Source organism: Panthera tigris, chromosome C2 (assembly GCF_018350195.1).
Source record: "Panthera tigris isolate Pti1 chromosome C2, P.tigris_Pti1_mat1.1, whole genome shotgun sequence".
Lineage (NCBI taxonomy): Eukaryota > Metazoa > Chordata > Mammalia > Carnivora > Felidae > Panthera > Panthera tigris.
In genome coordinates, this window is record NC_056668.1 from 106,399,087 (window position 1) to 106,423,406 (window position 24,320).

Sequence of the window (24,320 nt, forward strand, 5' to 3'; positions counted from 1 at the left end):
AAAAGATAAGTATTAGGGAACAATCAGAAATCCCTTGAACCGCTTATCTGGATTTACTGCCGTAGCAGATGAGATTTCTACTTTTGTAACCCAAGAATTCCTTATTTTTCTTCTGTTTGCTTCTTCTTTACCCTCAATGTGTGATCCCCATAAAAAAATTAAAAATGCCCTTATGCTTAACTCTGTCAGAATACGAGTTTGCATGTATTTTGGGCAGATCTAATGCTTGCATCTGGGATGTGGAAATTGAAGGCATGCCTAATTCTCTGCTTGTGGTTGGATCTAGTGTTTTTTTTTCTTCCAGTTAAGTTTTCAAGTCATATAGATAATGGCTAAACAAGGACAGTGTGCCTACAACCTTGAATCATGTAACCTCCAAGGTTCTGAGACTGGCCTTTGACCTCAACTGTGAACACCCTTTTTGGAGATCCATCAGCCTGATTTTGTGGGTCTCACAAGTGGAATGAAACTATATTGATACCACAAACATCCTCAAGCATACCTAGATTCATGGCATTTTATTGATAAAGGCAATGAGAGACCAGTTCCCTTCTTTTACTGAGAACACCCAGAAGAGTTAAGTGACTTGTCTAAGGACACTCAACTAGTTAGTTATAAAATGTGGTTTGATAACTACTCCTGGCCCTATTCTCCAAACCTGCCAAACCATGAAGACCTGTGGTTGCTCAGGCCCTGTCTTTAGGTGGACATATCATCACTGTGGCCCTACCACATTTGCTACTGACATTCAGAAACAGCTTTGCCGTAGTCTTCTATTAGCCCTGCATAACCTCGACAGGAGGAGAACATCAGTGTGGGAGAGAGTTACCTCACCTTCTGCAGGGTGAAGAGGTTTGATTGTCCTCTCCTTCATGCATGAGTATGAGAATGGGGTACGCTTTCAGGGTAGGAGTCATCGTTTCCTTTCCAGATTCTTAGATCTCCCCGGTAACAGTCCTCATCACATACATTTGGGGAACTATGCTAATTTATGTTTGTTGCTGTGTTACACAGGACAGAAAGTTGTGTATGGTCATAGATTTGCCAAATTGGAAGGGACTTAGAGATCATTTTTCCTCAATTCCTTGATTTCTCAGTGGAGAAAACGAAAACCCAGAGAGATGAATTGACTTAGCCAAGATCAGATGTTTTGCTTATGGTTTATAGGAAGCCAAAGCTTAAAGCAACTCTATAGTTTATTTCTAACAATATTAGCTATTACCATTCACACAATAGATTAGTATCTGAAAACTGTTTCCTACCTCGAGTTTGGATTTGCTCCAAAACATCTTTTAAATTTATAGTTAGATGATACGGGGTAGTTTTATAAAATATTTTATTTACAGTACAGCTTTACAAAAATAGTCTTAATAAAATTAATACAAAACCATTTTACAATATAACTTATATAACTATCTTCTCAAAAAAGTGACATTCGGTTATAACACATAAACTACATTTGCATTTGTTAAGTCACATTGTAGTATAAATATGTTTTATCATCATTTTTTAATAAGGTACATACCAATAACAATGAACAATGGACAGCAATATGTTATTTTATTTTTCTTCCAATGTAAAAGTCCTCTCTGGCCAAAACAAAATTAACCAAAGGAAAGTAAAACAATTGTCCTTCTGTTCAACAATACAGTCCGTTTTAATTATTTGAGAGTTTATCTGACAAAGACATGGCATTAATCTGAAAGCACCTGGCATAAAGTCTAGTAACAATATCCCCAAAAGCATTCTCCAATGTCTTGTCTTCAACTGTTTATTCAGTATTTTGCCAAGATGAATAAAAATTGATCTCAACTCTCCCCTTCATTAATCTCAAGTGTGCTTGATATGCACTGAGGTTTTTAGACCTTCCCAACTGGCATATGTTGAAAACGTGAGTTTCTTTCTTTGGCTTCAAGTAGAGTTTCACAACACTTATGAAACATACTGAGCTCCTCCATGTGGCTGAATTTCTGTGACTCCCCACCCAACAACATTTCCCCGGATGTGACAAGAATCTGCTCCTGCGGTCTCTCTTATCTCTTCATTGCTGAGAACACGATCCCAGATATTAAAGCCTGTGAGTCTTCCAGAAAAGGCTAGTGTTTCATCAAAGCCACCACCTACACAGCAGCCGTTCTTTTCTTGGCCAATCTGCAGGATCCCTCCCTCAGGAACAATATGACCTATGGCCACCTCGACAGTGGTAGCCACCAGTTCACCGTTTACCCACAAGGACATGCGCCCCTTCTCTGAATTCCAGGTGCTGCACAGATGGGTCCACTTTCCCAGGGAAAACACAGTATTAGCAATCAGTTTGTTCTCCTCTCCACCCACCACAAACACTATGGACTGATAGCCAAGGTACAGCTGGATCTCATATGGATTTCTCTTTGTGCCATACGAAAACAGGATGGTTTTGTTTAATACATCTGTGGCTTTGACCCAAATGCAGGCACTAAAAGACTCAAGCTTCATTGGTGTCGCTGGATGCACGCTTCCAAAAATCTTCTTGGAACGCATTGGGAATAAAAGTGCTGTTTCACAACCTAGAATGGCAAGAAAGTAAGAAGGATAGGAGAGAAAATATAAATTCACTCAGAAACGATTCCAGCATTTGGGTCTTTTAGCATAGGCATTTTAATGACTACCACTGAAAATTATATGCAGTATTACACCATGACTTGAGCTTCAAGAGTGATTTCTTGGTAGAGCAAAGAAAACAGGAATAAGGAAAGTCAATTGTCAGGCTTGCTCAGTGAGGTATCTAAGTGGACACGATGACATGCAGAGGAGCCAAATTGTCCCAACTCAGAAAATAATGGAAACCATATTTTAATAACTAGTTCCCCTCACAATTAGCTTATTTCCTTTTACTGCCTTTTTTAAAATAAAAATGTTGAGTCACTATGCTTTAACTTCAAACAATGACACTGTATTTTCAAAAAACCTAGAGCCAAACTTATTTCCCTCTTCTTGACTTCACCAAGCTTTTAGAATAAAAACAAAAACAAAAAACCTATGAAATTCAGTGGACCTGGCTCACCCTATTTACCCAAGGTCAACATGTATTTTTATTTTATGTGTTAATGTTTTATTTATTTATTTTGAGAGAGAGACAGCCAGCAAGTGAGCACCAGCACAGAAGAGGAGCAGAGGAAGAGGGAAAGAATCCCAAGCAGGCTCAGTGCTGTCAGTGAGGAGCCTGACTCAGGGCTTGATCTAATGAACTGTGAGACTGTGACCCGAGCAGAAACCAAGAGTTGGTGCTCAGTCAGCTGAGCCACCCAGATGCCCCAAGTCAACATGCATTTTTAAGTGAAAATCTAGGACAGTCATATTGTTGCTGAATATGTTTCATATACCTCATGTTCCAGATATCTGTAAACTTTGCAAAGTTTGTAGAAAGCCCCCTTTGAAAGTCAGCAATAGATGATAATGATGACTAATTCTAATTGGGTAATCTCTGTGTGCCAAATACTGTTCTAATCCCTCTATATCATTTTAATCTTAATATTCCCATATTAAGGGATAGTCTTAATATTCCCATTCTACAAAGGAGGAAAGTATGGCATAGAGCACTAAGTAACCTGGTCATCAGAGGCCACGCCCTAACTAGCACACTGCATTGCTTCTTAATGGTAGAAGAACCCCTAGATTTGACTAGGGGGGCTGGAACTCAGTTTGTTTTACTATTAGCAAGCATGCAGTTTTTGATGAGCCCCATATCTCTCTAGGCTTTTATAGGTTAAAAGCCTCTTCCAGTCTCTTCCTAATATTCTGCAAGTCTGTAAGCAACAAATATATAGTACTCGGGAAGAACTGTGTAGCCCAAGGATATGCTTAGAAACTCTTATTTTGTCCACAGGCTTATAAATACTGTTTAAGCAACAACAGAAAGCCTTTAAGGAAGAGTGAACTCTTTCAAGGGTCCTACTGGAGAACATATTTCTGCTCAAGAGCACTTGGAAGGAGACTTTGTGACATGGGAGTTGGGAGCTCAGTAAACTCCCACCTCAGTTCATCTCCAGGTCACATGTCTGGTCAGGAAGCTAGAGCTGCTGAAGTGAAGATCTTCTAGGTGTCTCTGGGAAACATGCTAAAACCTTTCACGGGTGAGCTCTACTTTGTGATAACTTCATAGGTGTATGAGAGACCAGAAAAAAGAATTTTAATGTAAATGAGGCCGAAGTATTCACTTTATGACAAACTGAAGATTTACCGTAAAATAGCTTTGATAAGCAAACTTCCAGAGCATTTAGAGACTAACTGGTGAATGTGTAGAACTTGCAGGCACCAACGCCCATGAAAAGTGTGCTGAACTAAGTTCAATGACTGCAAGTGATTGAGGGCTAGGCTCTGTCCTAAAAAGTTAAACAGATGTGGATCTAGAAATAATCAAAGAAATACTGAGATTCAGAAAATTGTATGAAAGTAACAACAACACTAAAGCACAAGTTGGTCCTGTTACATTTTGCTATTAACTTTTTCAGTGAGTAATTTGAATTTTTGAAGATTTTTGAAATTCTTGATGCATTCTTTTTTCAAATGAAATTGGTAGATGCATTTTTTTCTCGTTGTGTTAATTAAATCAAACAAAGATAATGGAATAAAAGATGCATAACCATTTGAGATCTTCTCTGTAATGTCCCAGTAAAGTAGTGTTCAAGAAGGGGCCTATTGCAGTCTAATTAACTGATTTCCTGTTTAAATAAACCCAGGCAGTCAGGATTGCATTCCAAAGCATTCCTTGATTGCCTCTCTGAGACCCAGCTTCCCCTGCAGGGTGCACTGGCCATAGGAGTTCATGGAGTGGAACTTGTTGTTCACGGGATTTTTGTGGATTTTTTGGTGGGGACCAGTCACTGAGGCTCTTGCTATCTCTTTAAAATGTCAGAGACTCTCATGATATAGCTTTTAACTAATGAGTTTTTCTGATTATATTATCAAAGACCGAACAAAATTAAAACCAGGTTCTTAGGAGGCCGACAACAGAATAATTAGGAATCCCTTAGGAACCAAGCTGGCAGGAAACCAAGGGAAGAGAAACCAAACCATGTGGAAAAAGTACTATTGGATATAAGAAATTAACTATTTTAGAATTCAGAAATACATTCCTCTCTGCTCTAACTAGCATACAGAGGTGAGAGTGAAAATTCGCGTTAATCGGGTACATTAAATGTACAATGATTTTACATGGCTTGCCAAAGACAAGAGATTTCATCCATTAAGACAGCCACCAGATTATAATTTGTCTCTTTGCCACTTACATTGAGGATCTATTGTATATTTGATTTTATGCTTTTTCAGTCTCTGAAACCACACGTAATACACTCAAGAAAATATGCTCAGTACTGAGAAACAGTCCTCAGCTATTTAGTAACGACTGATACTCTGGTATGGTTTCTGTAATTTTAAATGAAACATGCTCTCACACATGCTTATGATTCTTCCTCCTACCTCAACAGATGAGTTGCTTTATTGTAACTGTAAAGAGGAATGGCATTGTTTGTGATTGTTTTCCCTTCATGAGATTCTCAGGAACAGCGTAAATGATATTTTCTTACCCAAGTCGCTGATTTTCTAATATAACCCACAAATGATTTTTGCCCTACTATCTACAAAAAAGTTTGACTTGTAAACGAGTGTTACTTGGCTCCAAATAAATCTCATTTCTTTTAGCCATCTTCCCAATGTATTTTTCAGGCCCATATGTGTTTGGAGATTCATGTAGTATCACATGGGACTTCCATCAAGTTGCATCTGGTTCGAACCGCCTGTCTTTCTCTCTCTCTCTCTCTCTCTCTCTCTCTCTCTCTCTCTCTCTCTCTCTCTCTCTCCCTCCCTCCCTCCCTCCCTCCCTCCCTCTCTCTCCTTTGGTTCTCACCCCTTAAATCACTGGGGAGGAGGGTTACCAATTGACTCCTACCTCAGACCATTCTACCTTGGATCCCGCCCCCGCAAGTTTATCCCAAGCCTCGTCTCTCCAGGCTAATTCCCCAGGCCCCGGGGGCTGGGGGACCCCTCAGGAATTCCACTAATCTTTCAGGAGATCAGGTTCAGTCTCAAGTCTCTTGCTCAGAACCAGCGGGGAGGAGGGGCCGGCCCAGGGATTGGAACGTGTCCCTAAAAATTAGGCTGGGCCCTGAAATAGCGCGGGGGAACCGGAGCCCTTTCCCCCCTAAAGAGAGACAGGCTAAAATTAGAAGAAGTGGAAATCCCTAACGGAGGGAAGCCGGACAGCTAGAGAGGTCACGGTTATAACCGGCCAATAGAGCTCCTGCACCTCCTGGTCGGATCGGGTGTCAGGGGCCCTTGACGTCTAATTCAAGACTGTGATGGTTACGTGCACAGGTCTCTTCTGGGCTCCTCGCGGCCGGAGAATACTTTTTAAAGTCAGTTTTCGCGCCTTGTATGGTGTGTGTGATCCGTGTGAGCGTGCATAGAGAACTATAGCTGCGTGTGTCCCCACTGAAGCTGGCCCTAGGGGGCTGCCACTAGGCTTCCCGCCACGCACGTTCCGAGGACAAAGCGGCGGGGGAGGGGAGGGGGCCGCTCCGCTCCGCGTCCTTACCTGCCGGCAGCCAGCGCCCGGCCGCCCAGCCCTGCACCGCGCGGAGGTCGGCTCGGGTCCGCCGCAGCTCCTCGAGCACCGCGCCCAGGGCGCGCCCCGCCTCCTCCGGGCGCGGCGTGTCGGCGCTCTCCAGGCGCGCCAGCCTGCGGCCCGCGTCGCGGCTCGCCTGCAGCAGCTCGTCCAGCGCCCGGGCCAGCCGGGCCTCCGCGGGGACCGGCGGCGCGCACGGCCTCGCCAGGCTGCCCGCCAGGCGGCCCAGCTCCGCCCGCAGCCTCTGCAGCTCGCCCCGGAGGACGTCGTCGGTGGCCTGCAGCAGCATGCCCTCCCTCATCTGCGAGTCCTCCAGCATGATGAAGAGCTTGTCCCACTCGGTGTGCTCCCGACGGCAGTCACACGGCGTGGCTAGAGCGCGGGACACACGCGTTACCGGCCCGCCCAGGCCTTCCCAGGGCGTGCTTTGTAGAAAGCCGACCTCCCTCGGTGGTCCCAAGTTACTGCCCGTCCCCAGCACCCCCTCCCCTTTAAGGACACCTCCGGAAAACAGCGCGTGACTCTCTCGACAATGACAGAAACCATTCACGGAGGTACATATTAAGTGGAACGCTGTGAAATTGCCGTTCGTGAGGCTCAAAACAGGCAAATATCGGCGATTTCATGCGGTCCAAGCCATTATGTCTGTGACAGAACTTTTTGAAACCTCCCCCTTTCCTAAAGTGCTTCTTTTCTTTTGCAAAACAAACTATAGTTTTTTTTAAAGCTCATTTCGTTGGCTACGAAGTATATGTATAATATTTAGACCCACAGGGATGGATATGTAGTTAGGGTTAGCAGAGAAACAGTTAAAATGAACTTACGGTCCTCAGTGGGATGGAGTCCATTGTCTATTTCGTTGTCCAAATTCACATACATGAGCTCATAATCATCCGAGGTCTCGGCAGACACCGCACACCAGAGAGCACAAAACAGAATCGCAGGGAGATGCATTGCTGGAGAGAGACAAAGTTCTTTCTTTTGCCGCTTCCCACAGCTGGCCTGAGGGGACGAGGCGAGCTCTCGAGTGAGCAGTGTTTGAGCAGCGGAGAGGGAGAGTGAGAGGCAGGAGCAGAGAGCCCTTAATAAATGCTGGAGAAAGCCTGAATGGAGATGAATGAGTAATGCCGGTGGCACCGCGGTAACGGGAGTTCCCCAGAATTTGGAGGGGAGGGGGCTGGGTGGGAGGGCGAGGGAAATGTGGACGTTGCACAATAATAGACCGCAAAGGTTTACGCTGCAGTCAGATTAATTGGAGGAGGGTCAGAGGGGAAAGAGGTGGGGAAACTGGGCTAAGACTGTCCCCGTGAGGATTAGCTGTTGTAACTTGAATTGGTAACACTGAGGGATGAAAGGCAGGGGAGGGGAGGGGAGGTAGGGGGGGAAGTAAGTCAGCAGGCGTAGAGGCATGAAAGCAAGATCATCATTCCAGCATTTCGTGTGGCGCTTTTACAGTTTCACAGCCCTTTATGTATAGAAAACTTTCCCACTTATCCTTTGTACACAGTTTTATAGGTCTGAGTTGTGAAAATTACTCTGTGATTCTGAGATAAACCAACTTGGTAAGGGTTTTGATGGCCCTAGAAGCCAAGTCCATTGTGAGTTTTTCCATCTTTAAGCCTTCTGGAGTTGCAACTATGCTTTTATAAACATACTTTTAAAATGACAAACAACAAAGCAAAAGCGATAAATCTGAATTAAGAAAGAGCTGGGGGGAGAGGACTTAGATGATTTTAGGAATGTTTCTTTTCATAAACCAGTATTATGCGGAAATGATATGATTTCACTAGGTTTAGAGTCAAAGTTCATGTTTCTAAAGTAAATTTAGGGATTCCTGCTTCTGTGGAAATAATGAAGGTCTATATAAGCTGAAAACTACTGTACGAAACGCCTAGAAATGCATTTACATTATAATAACATTAAATGTACAAATGGACTACCAATAAAGTTAGGGAAATATCCAGGGGCCAAAGGTAAAGGGGGGAACCACAACCAAATGTGTAAGCCCAAGAGCTGATGCTAAGGCCCCCCCTGGAGGGAGGTAAAGGGAGGGAAGGGTTATCAGTTCTGCAGCAACCAAGTATTAATGACCATGTGGGAGCAAAGCTTAGGCCAGAGTGGGGAGTTAGGAGTGAGACCCTCACCTAAAGCCAGACCCTCAGAGAGTTGTATATTGGATTTCAGTGGATATAGCCCCATTCTCTGTCCTACACCAAATAAGTGAGAAGTAAGCCTGTCTCTCTTTAACTGAACTTTGCAGAGTCCCTAAAAGTTTGTGACTGTGGGTCTGCCCTCACACATGTGCAAGATTCAGTGTGTACTATCTGCCACAGTAAAAACAAGTTCACAATAAAAATATTTAAACATATGAGGAAACAATCCACGACAAATGAGAATCAGCAGAAACAAAAAAAGGACTAAGCACCCCTCTCCCAAAAACTTCATTGATTTAAAATATCACCAAGGAACTAGAAAATAGGTGTGTTTAAAGTTATTTTAGATCCTTGGGGCACCTGGGTGGCTCAGTCGGTTAAGCTTCCGCCTTTGACTCAGGTCATGATCATGCGGTTCATGGGTTTGAGCCCTGCGTTGGACTCTGTGCTGACCGCTCAAAACCTGGAACATGCTTCAGATTCTGTTTCTCTCTCTCTCTCTCTCTCTCTCTGCCCCTCCCCTGCTCATGCTCTGTCTCTCTCTCTCAACAATAAGTAAATGTTAAAAAAAATTTTTGAAATTATTTTAGATCCACAAGGAGTTGGAAACATGAACAAAGAAAAGACATTGTCAAAAGAAAAAGACTAGGCAGATTTTTTTAAGGACCATATGTAATTTCTAGAAATAAAAAAATAATAATTGAAAACTTAAAAACCTCAAGGAATGGGTTAAATGACTAATAGGCAAAGCTGAAGAGAATATTAAAGAATTGGAAGAAAAATCTAAGAAAATCATCCAAAATATACTCTTTAAGTTCAATAAAGTATTCTAAAGTCATTTCATTGTTCAGGAAGATGACAGAGAAATTAATTTTGTTTTGTTAGTTCCAGAATGTATCTTTTAAAGACAGCCATGAGAACCGAAAGGAAATAGAATGTTCAAATAGAAGGAGTAGAAAGAATTGAACAAAACTTGTTCAATAGAAAGCAGTAAAGAATGGAAAAAGACATAGACAAAGCAAGATGAATAACAAAACACAACACAGTGTTGTAAAAATAAATCCAAGTGTACCAATAATCATCATAAATATTAATAAAACAAACTTTCCAATTAAGAGACATAAGTTGTCAAGTAAGAATATTTTTAAAATCCTCAGCTATGTGTCATCTACAAGAACCACACATAAAACATAAGAACCTAGAAATGTTCAAAGTAAAAAATTTTACAAGGCCAAGGGGAGAATGTATGAAACAGGTACAATTCAAAAAAGCTAGAATAGTTATATTAATATCAATCAAAAATAGACTTTAAGGGAAAGAGAATAAAGTATGATAAACACTTTACCAGGAAGATATCTCAGAATTATTTAGTAACATAGTTTCAAAAAATATATGCTGAAGACTGACAAAATAATGAGAAACTGAAAAATCTATAATTATAGAGATTTTAATAGAAGTCTTTCATAACTATGTCCACTTCTGTGATAACTGATCAAATTACAAAAACACTGCTAAAGGATAAAGAAACCTAAACTATATAAAGTTCTACATAAAATGAAATATATAGAACATTGCTCAGAAAGTTTGCTAAGCAAGTTCTACCAAACATTCAAGGAACATATAATCCTCATCTTACACAAACTGCTTCTGAGAATAGAGTGTGTGGGAATGCGCTACATTCTTTCTATAACTTTCTATAACTTTAGTAACTAGGATACTAAAAAGAGACAAGGACAGTACAAGAAAGGAAGGCCAGTCTCATTCAAGAACATAAATGCAAAGGCTCTAAATAAAATATTAGCCAAACATACTCAACAATATAAGCATAAAAATACATTATAACCAAGTTGTGTTTATTCCAAGACTGCAAGACTCATGTAAATATTAGAATTATCTATTAATTTATTACATTAACAATTTAAACGAGAAATCATGTAATCGTGTCAACAGATGCAGAAAAACGTTTAATAAAATTCAATAGTTATTTATGTACAAACTAGAAAACAGAAACTTAAGCTGATAAAACAGAAATGCCAAAATAGATAGAAACATATACATACATAATAATGAATCCTTAGAAACATAATTTTTTTTAATTTTTTTTTTAACATTTATTTATTTTTGAGACAGAGAGACAGAGCATGAACGGGGGAGGGTCAGAGAGAGGGAGACACAGAATCTGAAACAGGCTCCAGGCTCTGAGCTGTCAGCACAGAGCCCGACACGGGGCTCGAACTCACAGACCTCAAGATCATGACCTGAGCCGAAGTCGGCCGCTTAACCGACTGAGCCACCCAGGTGCCCAGAAACATAATTTTAAAAAACAGGAATAAAAAAAGGATATCCGTAGACACTGGTTCTACTCATAGAGCATTAGAGGTCTCAGCCAGTAAAAGTAGGACAAAAAAAAAGAAACATAAGATATAAAAACAGAGAAAAGAGACAAAGCCATCATCAAATTATTATGAGTTGATTACCTATAAACAGCAAATCTAAGAGACTCTGAAGACAGATTATTAAGAGAAGTGAGCAAGCTTTGCTGGCTGAAAGAACACACAAAAATCAGTGTTTTCTTAATACCAGCAGACAATTGATAGAACATTTTTTAAAGCTTCCATTTATTTACAGTAGCAACAACAAAAATGAGATAGCTGGGAACCAATTTAATAAAAGATACATACAACACAACTAATATCACAAAACTTCATTGAAGACATTTTTTTAAAACCCTACATGGATGGAAGGCCATGTTCTTGAATGGGAAGACTTGCTTTCACAAAGATGTCAATTATCCCAAATTAGTCCGTACATTCAGTGTGGGGAAAAAAATGCCAATCTAGTTTTTTGAGGAAGTTGACAAACTAATGGTAAAATTTATATAAAGGAGCCAAGAGGGATTTGAAGTAGAAGATGAAGAAATTTGTCCTATGAGATATAATGATTTATTATAAACATTTTGTAATTAAGAAAAAGTATAATTGGTGACGCTATGATAAATATCCAGAAACAGACCCAGATATATGAGAAACCTTCTGCATGAAAAAGGTATTAAAAATCAGAAGGGAAACAACTGACAACTTGATAAATGGAGCTAGGGCAATTGTTTATATACACACAAAAAATCTCTTCCTCATGTACAAAAGTAAGTCCCAGCTGGATTAAAGACAAATATGAGAAACAAAATCATAATGCTTTTAGGAGAAAATTTTTATGAACTTAGGGTACAGAAAGATATCTCAATAACAAAAAAAAAATACAAACTATGAAGAAATTTTAAAAATCAACTACATTAGCAGTGCAACTTTAAAAGCAATCAACAAAAAACTAGTATACAGAATAAATAAATGCCTTCTACAAATCAAGAGGAAAATATAAACATCCCAAGTGAAAATAGGCAAAGGATATGAATGGTCAAATCACAAGAGGGGAAATGACCTGTGAGCCTATTAAAAGGGTACTTAGTCACACAAGCAATTAAGAAAATGGAAATGAAAACAAGCACACACACAAAAAAATGAGGTACCATCTCACACTCCATCAGACTGGCAAAAACCGATGTCTGTCAAGACCAAATGTTGGCAAAGATATGGAGCAACAGAAACACTCATGCCGCTGGTGGGTGTGTGAATTGTTATAGTCATGATGGTAGGCAGGATAGTGCCCCCCAAGTGTTCATGTCTTAATCCCCACAGCCTGTGGACAGGTTATGTTTCACTGCATTGAAAATGGAACTAAGGTTGCTACATAAAATAGGGAGATAATCCTAGATTATACACATGGGCCAGTGTAACCATAAGGATTCTTAAAAGTGGAAGAGAGAGGCAGAAGGGAGAATCAGAGGAAGAGATTGATGATGATAGCAGCAGAGTCAGAGGACTTGCTCTGTTGCTGACTTTGAAGATGGAGGAAGGGAACTCTAAGGAATGCTGACGGTTTCCAGAAACTAAAGAAGCCGAGGAAATAAATTCTCTTCTACCACCTCCAAGAAGGAACCTGACCCTTCCAATGCCTGGATTTTAGCCCAGTGAGACTCATGTCAGACTTTTGAACTATAGAAATATAAAATAATAAATTTGTGTTGTTTTGGCCCACTAAGCTTTTGGCAATTTCTCATGACAGCAATAGAAAACTAATACAACCACATTGCAAAGAAATTTTGAAACATCTAGAAGCTTAACCCCCAGGGACAAAACCACTGCTTTGCCACTTAATTATGGGGTATAGGGGACATCAGCATCACCTGAGAGCTCGTTAGAAATTCAGATTCTCAAGCCCAAACCCTTAACCTGCGGAATCAGTACCTATGGTTTAACAACATACTCGGGTGATTTCTAAGCACATTAAGCTCAGAAGCAGTACCCTAGCGAAGATCTCCCATTTATACACAAAGAAATAGGTATAAAAACTGCCACGTTGTTGGTAAAAGCTAATCATAATAATCATCATATTCAAAATAATCATAGTAATGTCTCTCAACCATAGAGTGTATGAATAAATTGTTGCCTATGTATACAATAGAATACCATACAGCTGTGGGAGAGCTCCTTGGAGCAAAACTTCAACACAATGTTGAATGTACAAAAAGTTAGCTATTACAAAGAGGTTTCTACAGTGTGAATTTTACTGTTATAAAGTTTTAAAGCATGAAAAACAACACTGTAAAATGCTCGTTGGTGCATATACGCATACAACGAAAGTGTAGAAACATTCCTGAAGATGATAAATACCAACTTTAGGATGCTGGTTGCCTCTGGAGAGAAAAAGATAGGAGTGTGACAGGATGCAATTCTGGCGCGAGGTTGTTTTGAAAAGATGGTTGGTGTGCACACCCTTGTTCTTTATATTATTGCCTACATTTATCTAATGGCTTCAAACATTCCATGATTTAAAAATATATTAGTTTAAAAATGGGATAGATAGGATTTCTATACCTATATCAGTTTCTAACTCAAAAAAAAGTTTTTAAAAAAATTTATTAATATGTATTTGTTTTGGGGAGAGTGCAAGTGGGGGAGGGGCAGAGAGAGAGGGACAGAGGATCCAAAGTGGGCTCTTCCCTGGCAGCCTGACAACAGTGAGCCCTATGTGGGTCTCAAACTCATAAACGGAGATCATGACTTGAGTTGAAGTTGGACGCTCAACCGACTGATCCACCCAGGTGCCCCTCAAAAAAGTTTTTATGCATTTATTTTTTTGCATCATTTGATAGAAATTCAAGTCAGCTGACAATGACTAATCTGGAGTTTTCCCCTTCAGGGCTCTCAGGACGTTTAGTGAGTGAGTATTGTACCAAAAAGCCTTACACCAGTTTCCTCTCTTCAATTCCAATGACAGTCCTATTTATCACAAACTTTTTTAGAGATTGATCAGGATGTCTCCATAACTAAGTTCTATGATCAAATGTACCCTGTACATTACATTTAAAATTCCCGATCCTTTAAAGAAAACTCTTGGTTAAAATAGAAAACAAACAAAATAAAGCAATGTTTTGGGACGGACACAACATTTTTTAAAAAGAAAACTCTGAGTATATTTCCAATACCTTGTACTCTGTGAACTCTTGTACTGTCCACAACCTGCTGGAGACCAATTCTATGAATCACATGTGAGAAAAACAATTCTCATTATTTATCATCTCCATAATCATTCAGTTTGATCCAGAATCACCCTTCTATTAAATTTAGTCACTGATATTCTGAAAATGATGACTTTCTTTCCTTAATTCTCACATCTAAATGTCCTTTTACATATAGACATGTCCCCACCATTTAAGAAAGGTCTACATATGTGTAATCACTTCTGTTTATTTGATTCCTTCTGTGTATTTCTTCTATGTACAAAGCCAAATTTAAAGTAAATAGACACAAGAAAATTTTTGTTCAAGAAATCCCTAGAAACCAATTCTCCTGAGACATGTAAGTACTTAAGAGGATTCTGAGGGGAAAAAAAATCCATACCATAAAGTGATAAGCAGATGTTTCCCATATGTTGTTTGCAGATAAGTCTCTGTAGCTTATGCAGTATCTTTTCTTGAGATTTTGCCATTTTAAATCCAGTTGTCCCTACATGTCTTTGAGGTAAATCATGTGTGACAAACAAAGCTGAGTCTATAGTTCCCTTGAAATAGTGCAGAAATTGGGGATTTAAATTTGCATTGCTACTTTTCTAACTATTCATAAAAATAGAGCATAGTTTCCATATGTCAGTTGTCTAAATCATGCCTCCGTATCTCTCAGGAAGGTGAATACATTCCTCTGTGCTCTTTTTTTGGTTCAGTTTCATTTAGTCTCATGCTTACGGCACTGCTTAGTTTTCATTTAAACAACATCCAAATGTTGTGTCTCATCAGGAATTCTTTATCAGAACTGTTTCCTTCTTAAGGGTGTGGTCCGGTTACTGTCAAATTTTCCTCTTTCCCCATGGTGCATTACTCAGGAAAATTTTTCATTAGATAATAAATAAATAAAATATTCCCTTTTATGGAATCAGTTTAAGCCATGCTCTAGTGATTTTTCAGGATAAGATACTGTGTTATTTTTAGCAGAAGACTTGGCCATTTAATGAATAAGTGCAAAGTTTACTGAATTGACACTAATGGTGTTTCTACTGATTGGGAGCTAATAGTCATCATTCCTGGTATTGTTCTTTCAACAGGTAATGCCATGTTGTTGAGGGTGTTACCTGCTGTGTATGAAAAGCAGCCTCAGCCAATTGACAGACACCTGACAGAACTCCTGGCCTTGATGTCTCAGCTGGAACAACCAGAACAGTACCATCTTCTACGGCTTTTACATGTAGCTGCAAAGAGAAAGCAACCAGAGGTAAAAAGTACACCATATACATGATGGTCCACATAACCATGCATGTTTCTGGGTTTGTGAGCAGGATGTGTGCTTCAGGCTTCCTCCCTCCTGTGTCTAAACACACCTATCCTTCGATGAAAGCACTCATTCACTTTTTCTGTAACTGTGAAAGTGAGGAGGTAGGTGATGGCAGAGGTTGAGTACTGTTATGGGTCCCCAGAGAAACAGAACCATTAGGATACATATATCATGAACAATTGGAATTGGCTTATGTGCTTATGAGGCTGAGAAGTCCAGAAGTCCCACAAATGCTCCTTACCAAGTGCCATTTGTAAGCTGAGGACCCAGGAAAACAAGTGGTGTAGTTCCAGCCTGAGTCCAAAAGCCTGAGAACCAGGAGAACCAATGGCTTAAGTTTTGGTCCAAATCTGAAAACTTTAGAACCCGATGGCTGATGGTGTAAGTCACAGTTCAAGAGCAGGAGAGGACCAATGTCACTGTTCAACCAGTCACATTCAGGCCCTCAGCAGTTTAGATGAGGCCCACCCACATTGGGAAGGGCAATCTGCTTTACTCATTATACCAATTTAAATGCCAGACTGATCTGGAAATACTCTCGCAAACATACCTAGAATAATGTTCAGGCAAATATGTGGGCACTGGATGACCCAGTGAAATTGACACATAAAATTAAATTTAACCGGTATAGTACTAAAAACAGAAGAAAGAACAAACAAATCTACAGCCATTGCAGAACAACCTTAATTGAAGTTTGGTGTGGCCATGCAGTTCCAGGAATCTATGCTTTCTCAGATAGGGCCAAAGGAATGATCTGCACATGGGGAAATCAGTCTACAGTGAGAGCAAAGTCTCATTTTCTAGAGGGCAAGTTAGTTGTTTTTTTGGAATCAAATACAATATTAAAATAATTAGGATAATTGTGATTATCAGTAACAGAGCACCCAATCCATGCTGGCTTAAATAATGAAAGGAATTTATTAGCTAATGTGATGGGGGAAAACAACCCTTAAGATGAGATTTGATCCAGCAGCTCAAATGATATGAAGACAACAATTTTCCTATCCTCTATTTCTCAGATTTGATTTCTGGTTTTGGCTTCTATTTTCTGCAGGCTTTGACCTGTGGGCTTCAGACAGGTACCAGGGGCTCTCTAGGCACTGTGCTTCTTCTACCCCCTCCACCACCACCAACAACATGCAAACAAAAGTCCTGATAGTCTCTGTTTAGGACACACACTCTACCCCTGACGCTTCTGCTACCCCTCAAGGATACTCAGATAGAGACTAGAGGATGCCAGGAAGAGGAAAGTAGAAATGGATTACGGAGGGTACCAAAACATGTGTACGAGTAAGATTAAAGGTCATCTCCAGGTCATATCACTTATGGCTGTATCCTGCTTCGTTTCTTGATAATGTCAATACCCACCACTTGAAAAATCAGTGAACGTTAGGTGAATACTGGAACATTTGAAGTCAACATTCAAATTATTCAAGGAAAGACAGGCAAAATGGTCATATGCGTTATTAACTATAATAGGCTGCAAATGCCTTGTGGTAAGGAACTCTTTCTTCGTTTCTCCTGTATCCCAGACCTTGGCATAGTGTCTGATAGCACTCAATAAACATTCATAAAACCAAACAGAATAAAACAGAGTGGTAAGTGTTCTGCAAATGGTATAAACAGAAGGGGTGGCAATGAATTCTGCCTTAAGTAGAAGAAATAGGTGACATGAAGATTCATAACTGGGGTGGCATCAAGGCCAGACCTTGGAGAATGGGAGGTTTTGTTTCAAGTGGAGCAGAGGGGCAAAGGACCTTGAGGAAGTAGAGATGGGGCTGGGAGTCTTGGACACTAGAGAGCAGACTTGAACCCTACTCGTGGAAATTTCGATTCAGTAGGTCTGGGTACCCAGATCCTGCCTTTTACAAGTTCCCAGGTGATGCTTCTCCTGCTGCTCCAGGGATCACACTTTGAGTAGCTAGACTAGAGATTGGGCAGAAGACTGGGAACATCCATGTCACCTGGTGTACATTTTTGCTTTTGCCCTTAGAACAATATATATCATTATTTTTGCATGTCTGTCTTTCCCAGTGCACTCTAAACTCCTTGAGGGGCCTGTGTCTGAATATTTATATATACTCCCTAGCATAGTGCCGGACACATAGTAGGATTTCAATAAAATGTTAAATTCAGAAATGAATAAATGACCAAAAGAGACCAAAGAGATTGGAGAACATGAAGAATCAGGGAGAAGTTGTGTTATGGTCTCCAAAGGGTGTAAAGTGACTCAACAGGATCAAGATCCAGAGAAGTAAATGAGTCTGGAGATTGGAAATGTCCTTAGATTTGGCAACCGGGACTCCCCGGACACTGTCTTTGTGGGTGGGGTGAGAAGTGGCGGTCATCGTCATGGACTGTGTGTGGAGAGAAGGTTAGGAACTGACTGCATGAGTGTACAAGTTTAAAGAAAATAAGGAGAACTAAAGAACAATCCAGTAACAATGAAGAGATTGAAGATGTGGAACAAAACACTAGCCAGAATCAGATGCTTGAGGAAGTTAGGGAATGAATTCCAGAGCACAAGTGGAGGAATCAGTTTGGGAAAGGATTAAGGACAGAAAGTTTGACCAAAACTGTAGTTGAGTTTGGGCAAGGGATAGAGTTGAAAGATCACTGGATCACCTAAACGGAGGCTTGGAGTGAGGGACAGAGAAGGGGTGAGGTATTTGTTTCCCATTACCACAAACGCAGTGGTTTAAAACAGCACAAATTTATTATCTTACTGCTCTTGAGATCAGAAGTCCAAAATGGTTCAGCAGGGCTGTATTCCTTCTTGAGACTCTAGAGGAGAATGTTTCCTTGCCTTTTCAGCTTCTGGAGTCTGCTTGCATTCCTCAGCTCATGGACTACATCCCTCTCCCCTCTTATTTTCTCATCACACCTCCTCCAGCTCTGAGTCTCCTAGCCTCCATCTTCTAAGAGTCCTTGTAATTACATTGGTGCCACCCAGAAGATCCAGGATTATCTCTCCATCTCAAGACCTTTAACTTAACTATACCTACAAAGTCCTCTTTGCCACATAAGGCTACATCATCACAGGTTCTGGGGATTAGGGTGTGCACATCTTTGTGGAGTCATGATTTTGCTTATCACAGATAGAGCCTGGAGACCAGATGATAGGGAAATTGTGGGGGGGGGGGAGGGCGGGGAGTGTGACTAAAAGGCCAAACTTGGTTTCATAAAAGAGGCAGCTGGCATACCATTTTATCTGCAGCCTGCAAGCAAGAGCAAAACAGTTTTTGGAAAAGAAGGTTCAATAAAAATTCAAGGGGGGTCTGGGGAGAATAACTTAGTTCAATTTATTTCCCATGGGCTAAAGGCTGGACATGAAAGTAAATTAAACTGGGGGAAGGGGGGGCGCCTGGGTGGCGCAGTCGGTTAAGCGTCCGACTTCAGCCAGGTCACGATCTCGCGGTCCGTGAGTTCGAGCCCCGCGTCAGGCTCTGGGCTGATGGCTCGGAGCCTGGAGCATGTTTCCGATTCTGTGTCTCCCTCTCTCTCTGCGCCTCCCCCGTTCATGCTCTGTCTCTCTCTGTCCCAAAAATAAATTAAAAAAAAAAAAAAAAAAAACGTTTAAACTGGGGGAAGGCTCACTTACAAGAAGGGGGAGGGAAAAGTCTTGGGATCTCCCTACCTAAAAAGGTGGGGTTGAAGAGTGAGGATGGCCCCAAATGTGACATTCAAAGAGGTCCCGTCAGACATCTGGTGGCCTCTGATAGCCTGAAGACTCAGGAAAGGACTTAGGAGGCCATTTATAAGGCCCCTGACATCTGTCCATTCTCATAGTGTCTCTTTAACTCCCAACACTTTGAGCAATTATACAGTCCTAAGCACCCACAGATGGGCACTCTCAGAGCACTGAGGTTTTTCAAATGTTCTTCACCTGGAATGTCCTTCCCTCACCACTACCACTCTTTCTGGGATGACTATTCCTGGACTTCAGACAGATACTTAGACATCAGTTTCTTACCAATAATCTTATCTGACTCCTTCCTTCACCCCCATCTCTGCCTAGCAAATTTCACATTGTAATGACTCTGCCTCTAGTGGTCTCTCTCTCTCTTTGGACCAACTTGGTTCTGATGCAAATGCTGGAGACATGAAGACCACCTTGTTCACTACTGTGTCCCTGATGCCCTGCATAGTCCCTGGCATACAGAATTCATTCCATGAATATTTCTTAACACAGATGAGTTAATATTAGTGCCTAAATTTACAGAGGACTTTATCATTCACAAAGGGCTTTTTCTTCTTAAATCTTTTTTAAAATTTTGTAATGCTTATTTATTTTTGAAAGAGGGAGAGAGACAGAACACGAGTGGGGGGAGGGGCAGAAGGAGAGGGAGACACAGAATTCAAAGTAGGTTCCAGGCTCTGAGCTGTCAGCACAGAGAGCGAGGCAGGGCTCGAACTCATGAACCGCGAGATCATGATGTGGACGCTTAACTGACTGAGCTACCCAGGTGCCCCAAGGGCTTCTTTTTTTAAGATCTAATTCTATCAATTTACTCCCACCAACAACTCTAATGTGTGTTATTTTCCCCTCTGTTTTACACCAGTCAAAATGGTTGTTCTGGGAGGCTAATTTGCCCCCATCACACAAGTAGTAAGAGGTTAAGTGATTGGTCCAGTCCAGGACTCTTACCCCCAACCCCCTTCTCTCTCTTCAGCTTGGGGAAAAAGACCAAGTAGCCTCCTCTTGAGAGGAGTACAGGCAATACCTCATTTTATTGTGCTTCATCATATTGTTGCACTTTGCAGATACTATATTTTTTACAAATTGAAGGTTTGTGGCAACCCTGTGTCAAGCAAGTCTATTGACACCATTCTTTTCCAACAGCATTTGTTTACTTTGTGTCTCTGTGTCACATTTTCATAATTCTTGCAATAATTCGAACATTTTCATTATTATTATATTTGTGATGGTGATCTGTGATCAGTGATCTTTGATGATATTATTGTAATTGTCTTGGGGTGCCCCAAACCACACCTGTATGAGATGGTGAGCTTAATGGATAAATGTGTGTGTTTTGACTACCCCACCAACTGTCCATCCCCCATCTGTCTCCCTCTCCTAGGGCCCCCCTATTCCCTGAGACACAACACTATTGAAATTAGGCCAGTTAAGAACCCTACAAAACCTCTAAGTGTTCAAGTGAATGGAGGAGTAGCAGCTCTCTCACTTCCAATAAAAAACTAGACATGAGTAAGCTTAGTGAGGAAGGCACATCAAAAACCGAGACAGGTCAAAAGCGAGGCCTCTTGCACCAAATACCATTCTCTTAGCTAAGTGCAAATGCAAAGGAAGAGTTCTTGAAGAAAACTAAAAGTGCTACTCCACTGAATACATGAGTGATAAGGAAGCAAAACAGCCTTATTACTGATGTGGAGATAGTTTGGCTGGTCTGGATAGAAGATCAACTGCGCTGCATCATTTCCTTAAGCCAAAGCCTAATCCAGAACAAGGCCCTAACTCTCTTCAATGCAGGTGAGGAAGCTGCAGAAGAAAAGTTTAAAGGTTGCAGAGGCCAGTTTGTGAGATTTAAGGAAAGAAACTGTCTCCATAACATAAAAGTGCAAAGTGAAGCAGCAAACGCTGATGTAGAAGTGTAGCAAGTTATGTAGAAGATCTAGCTAAGATAAGTAATGAAGGTGGCAACACTAAACAGTAGATTTTCAGTGTTGATAAAACAGCTTTCTATTAGGAGAAGATGCTACCTAGGACTTTCACTGCTAGAGAGGAGATATCAATGCCTGGTTTCAAAGCTTCAAAGAACAGACTTCTCTTTTTTATTTTTTTAAAATGTTTATTTGTTATTGAGAGACAGAGAGAGACAGAGCATGAGCACGGGAGGAGTGGAGAGGGAAGACACAGAATCCGAACCAGGCTCCAGGCTCTGAGCTGTCAGCACAGAGCCCGACGCGAGGCTCGAACTCACAAACCACGAGATCATGAGTTGAGCCGAAGTCGGTCACTCAACCGACTGAGCCACTCAGGTGCCCCCAGACTTCTCTTTTGTTAGAGGCTAATGCAGCTGATGACTTTAAGTTGAAACCAGTGCTTACTGACCATTTTGAAAATCCTAGGCTCTTAAGAATTATGCTAAATCTACTCCCAGATTTGGAACAACAAGTCCTGGTTGATAGCACATCTGTTTACAACATAGTTAACTAAATATTTAAAGCCCACTGTTGAGACTTAGACCTCAGAAAGAGAGACAGAGAGAGAGAGAGAGAGATTCTCTTCAAAATGACTGCTCATTGACAATGCACTCTATCACCCAAGAGCTCTGATGGAGATATACAATGAAATTAAAGTTTTCATGCCTGCTAACTAACACAACAACCATTCTGCAGCCTATGGATCAGCCTGTGGAGTGATTTGAACTCTCAAGTATTATTTAAGAAATATATTCCATAAGGCTCTAGCTCACATAGATAGTGATTCCTCTGATGTATCTAGGCAAAGTAAACTGAAACCCCCCTGGAAAGAAGTTACCATTCTGGATGTTAGTAAGAATATGCATGGTTCATGGGAAGAGGTAAAAATATCAACATGAACAGTAGTTTGGAAGAAGGTGATTTCAACCTTCATAGATGACTTTGAGGGGTTCAAGACTTCAGTGGAGGAAGTAATTGCAGATATGGTAGAAATAGCATAAGAACTAGAATTAAAAGTGGAGCCTGAAGATGGGACTGAATCGCTACAATTTCATGATAAAACTTTAAGAGATGAAGTTTTGCTTCTTTTGGATGAGCAAAGAAAGTGGTTTTTTTGAGCTGGAATCTACTCCTGGTGAAGATGCTGTGAAGATTGTGGAAACGACAACAAAAGATTTAGAATGTTACATAAACTTAGCTGATAAAGCAGCATCAGGGTTTGAGAGGACTTATTCCAATTTTGAAAACAGTTCCACTGTGGGTAAAATGCTACCAAACAGTATTGCATGGTACAGGGAAATCATTTGTGAAAGGAAGAGTCAACTGATGTGGCAAACTTCACTGCTGTCTTATTTCGAGAAATTGCAACAGATACCCCAACCTTCAGCAACCACCACCCTGATCAGTCAGTAGCCATCAATATAAAGACAAGACCCTCTACCAGCAAAAAGCTTGCAACTCATTAAAAGCTCAGATGATTTTAACAATAATGTATTTTTAATTAAAGCGTATATATTTTTAGGCATAATACTATTGCCCACTTAATAGACTAGAGCATAAACATAACTTTTATATGCATTGGGGAACTAAAAAAATCATTTGAGTCTCTTTATTGTGACATTCACTTTATTGTGGTGGTCTGGAATATCTCCAAAATATTACTGTAGTGTTCTCAGCTGGTTACAGGAGGCAGAGGAGAGTAAACAAGGACACTAATAGTGGTTGAACTAATGCCAAGTACCAGACACTGTGTAGGTGTTTTACAACATTATCTCACTTATTCCCCATAACAACCTTTCCTTTGGTAAACAGAAAAGTCAAAGTCTGGAAGGGTTAAGAACTGTGGTGGTACAAAGTAGTGATAGTGAGGTGGCTTTTCACACCCTGCTCATCTGTAGCAGCCCCTCCAATTTTCAAATAGGCAATGTCCATGTCTTCCACTGGCCATTACGGTCACGATGCTTCCCATATGACGGCCATTTACAGAAAATCTGGGGCTGTCACTGGTTAGGTAACTTTTCTAAAGCCATAGAGATAAGCCTGAGGTACAACATAAACCCAATCTAATTTCAGCCATTCAGATCTTTTTACCTCAACACCCTGAAAACTTGAGGCTATAAGGCATGGCTTGTGAAGCAGATGGGGGGTTGAGAGGGCTCAGTAGACAAAGGTGGTCAGAAAGGTGAGCTCTATGGCAGAAGTAGAGACCTGAACTGAATGAGGAGAGAGTGAAAGCAGAGTCCTGTAGGTGTTGTGCATGCTAAGTGTGGATCCCAGGATGAAGCCGCAAGGGTTTAGGAAACAGGCACAGTGATGTGAATGGACCTCACCTGTGCCAGGGCCCTAATGGGTGAGAAGTTGTAGCAGGGGAAGGACCCAACCTCTGTTTCCCACCAGCACTGCCCATCATGTTAAAGTGGGCCTCCACCTGCCTCCCGCGGCTCATCATGGGGCTCTTCATGGCTAACACTTGGTTACTGAGGTGTGCAGACAGTGAGCCAGAGACATGCTGGATTCACCTCCTCTCTCTCATGTTCCTTAATTAGACAGTGCGTAAAAAGGAAGGGAGACATATATGGAGAAAGGGAGAGAGGAAATTGAAAACAATGGCAACAATCAGAAATGCAGACTGAGACTTCCAATTTAAGTCTAGTTATTATAACTTCATTGCAGATGAAGCAAGAAGATAAATAAGAAGGGTTTGATCCTGTGGAACTGGGATTAAAGTGAAGTTTTCCTTTCTGCATAAAAGCTATGCCAATGCTCTGTAAATAGGAGGTAAATTGAGCAGGTTCTCCAGTGAAGACAAGGTTGAGATCGTAAAGGTGGCAGAGCTTCAACATCCATATATCTGTGAGCTTCACGTGTGGCTGGCCAGGCAGGTTGGTCCCCTTCCTCCATCACTGCCCTCTGGGTATCCCTCTGTCAGAAAACCATCCTTCCCAGTTAAAGGGGGGCAGTTCCTGGCTAGTGATTCATGGCTGGAACCTCCAGAGAATCCTCAGGGTTCATTTATAGGAA

At 41.0% G+C, this 24,320-nt stretch overlaps 2 protein-coding genes across 6 annotated transcripts in view; one reads left to right on the forward strand and one right to left on the reverse strand.

The window, feature by feature from the left end:
- Nucleotides 1–24,320, forward strand: part of VEPH1 (ventricular zone expressed PH domain containing 1) — a 243,464-nt gene that overhangs the window by 38,918 nt on the left and 180,226 nt on the right. For all 5 annotated transcript variants that reach the window (XM_042999268.1, XM_042999266.1, XM_007086266.3 and 2 more), the window contains exon 4: nt 15,409–15,575. In XM_042999268.1, the coding sequence (XP_042855202.1) occupies nt 15,409–15,575 (167 nt within the window). The remainder of the gene's footprint in view (nt 1–15,408; nt 15,576–24,320) is intronic.
- Nucleotides 1,441–15,520, reverse strand: PTX3 (pentraxin 3). The gene is made up of 4 exons (XM_042999270.1): nt 15,436–15,520; nt 7,426–7,557; nt 6,572–6,973; nt 1,441–2,546 (listed from the first exon to the last, which is right to left on the reverse strand). Exons 2-4 carry the CDS (start codon nt 7,553–7,555, stop codon nt 1,933–1,935), a joined length of 1,146 nt encoding a protein of 381 aa, XP_042855204.1. The 5' UTR covers nt 7,556–7,557; nt 15,436–15,520; the 3' UTR covers nt 1,441–1,932.

Bases quoted from the DNA above. Each gene is read 5' to 3' on its own strand.
- PTX3 (XM_042999270.1), bottom strand. From the start codon at position 7,555: ATGCATCTCCCTGCGATTCTGTTTTGTGCTCTCTGGTGTGCGGTGTCT. The intron at 6,974-7,425 runs GTAAGTTCATTT...CCCGCGCTCTAG, and splicing joins ACTCCATCCCACTGAGGACC to CCACGCCGTGTGACTGCCGT. The intron at 2,547-6,571 runs GTAAGGACGCGG...TTGCCATTCTAG, and splicing joins CGGGCGCTGGCTGCCGGCAG to GTTGTGAAACAGCACTTTTA.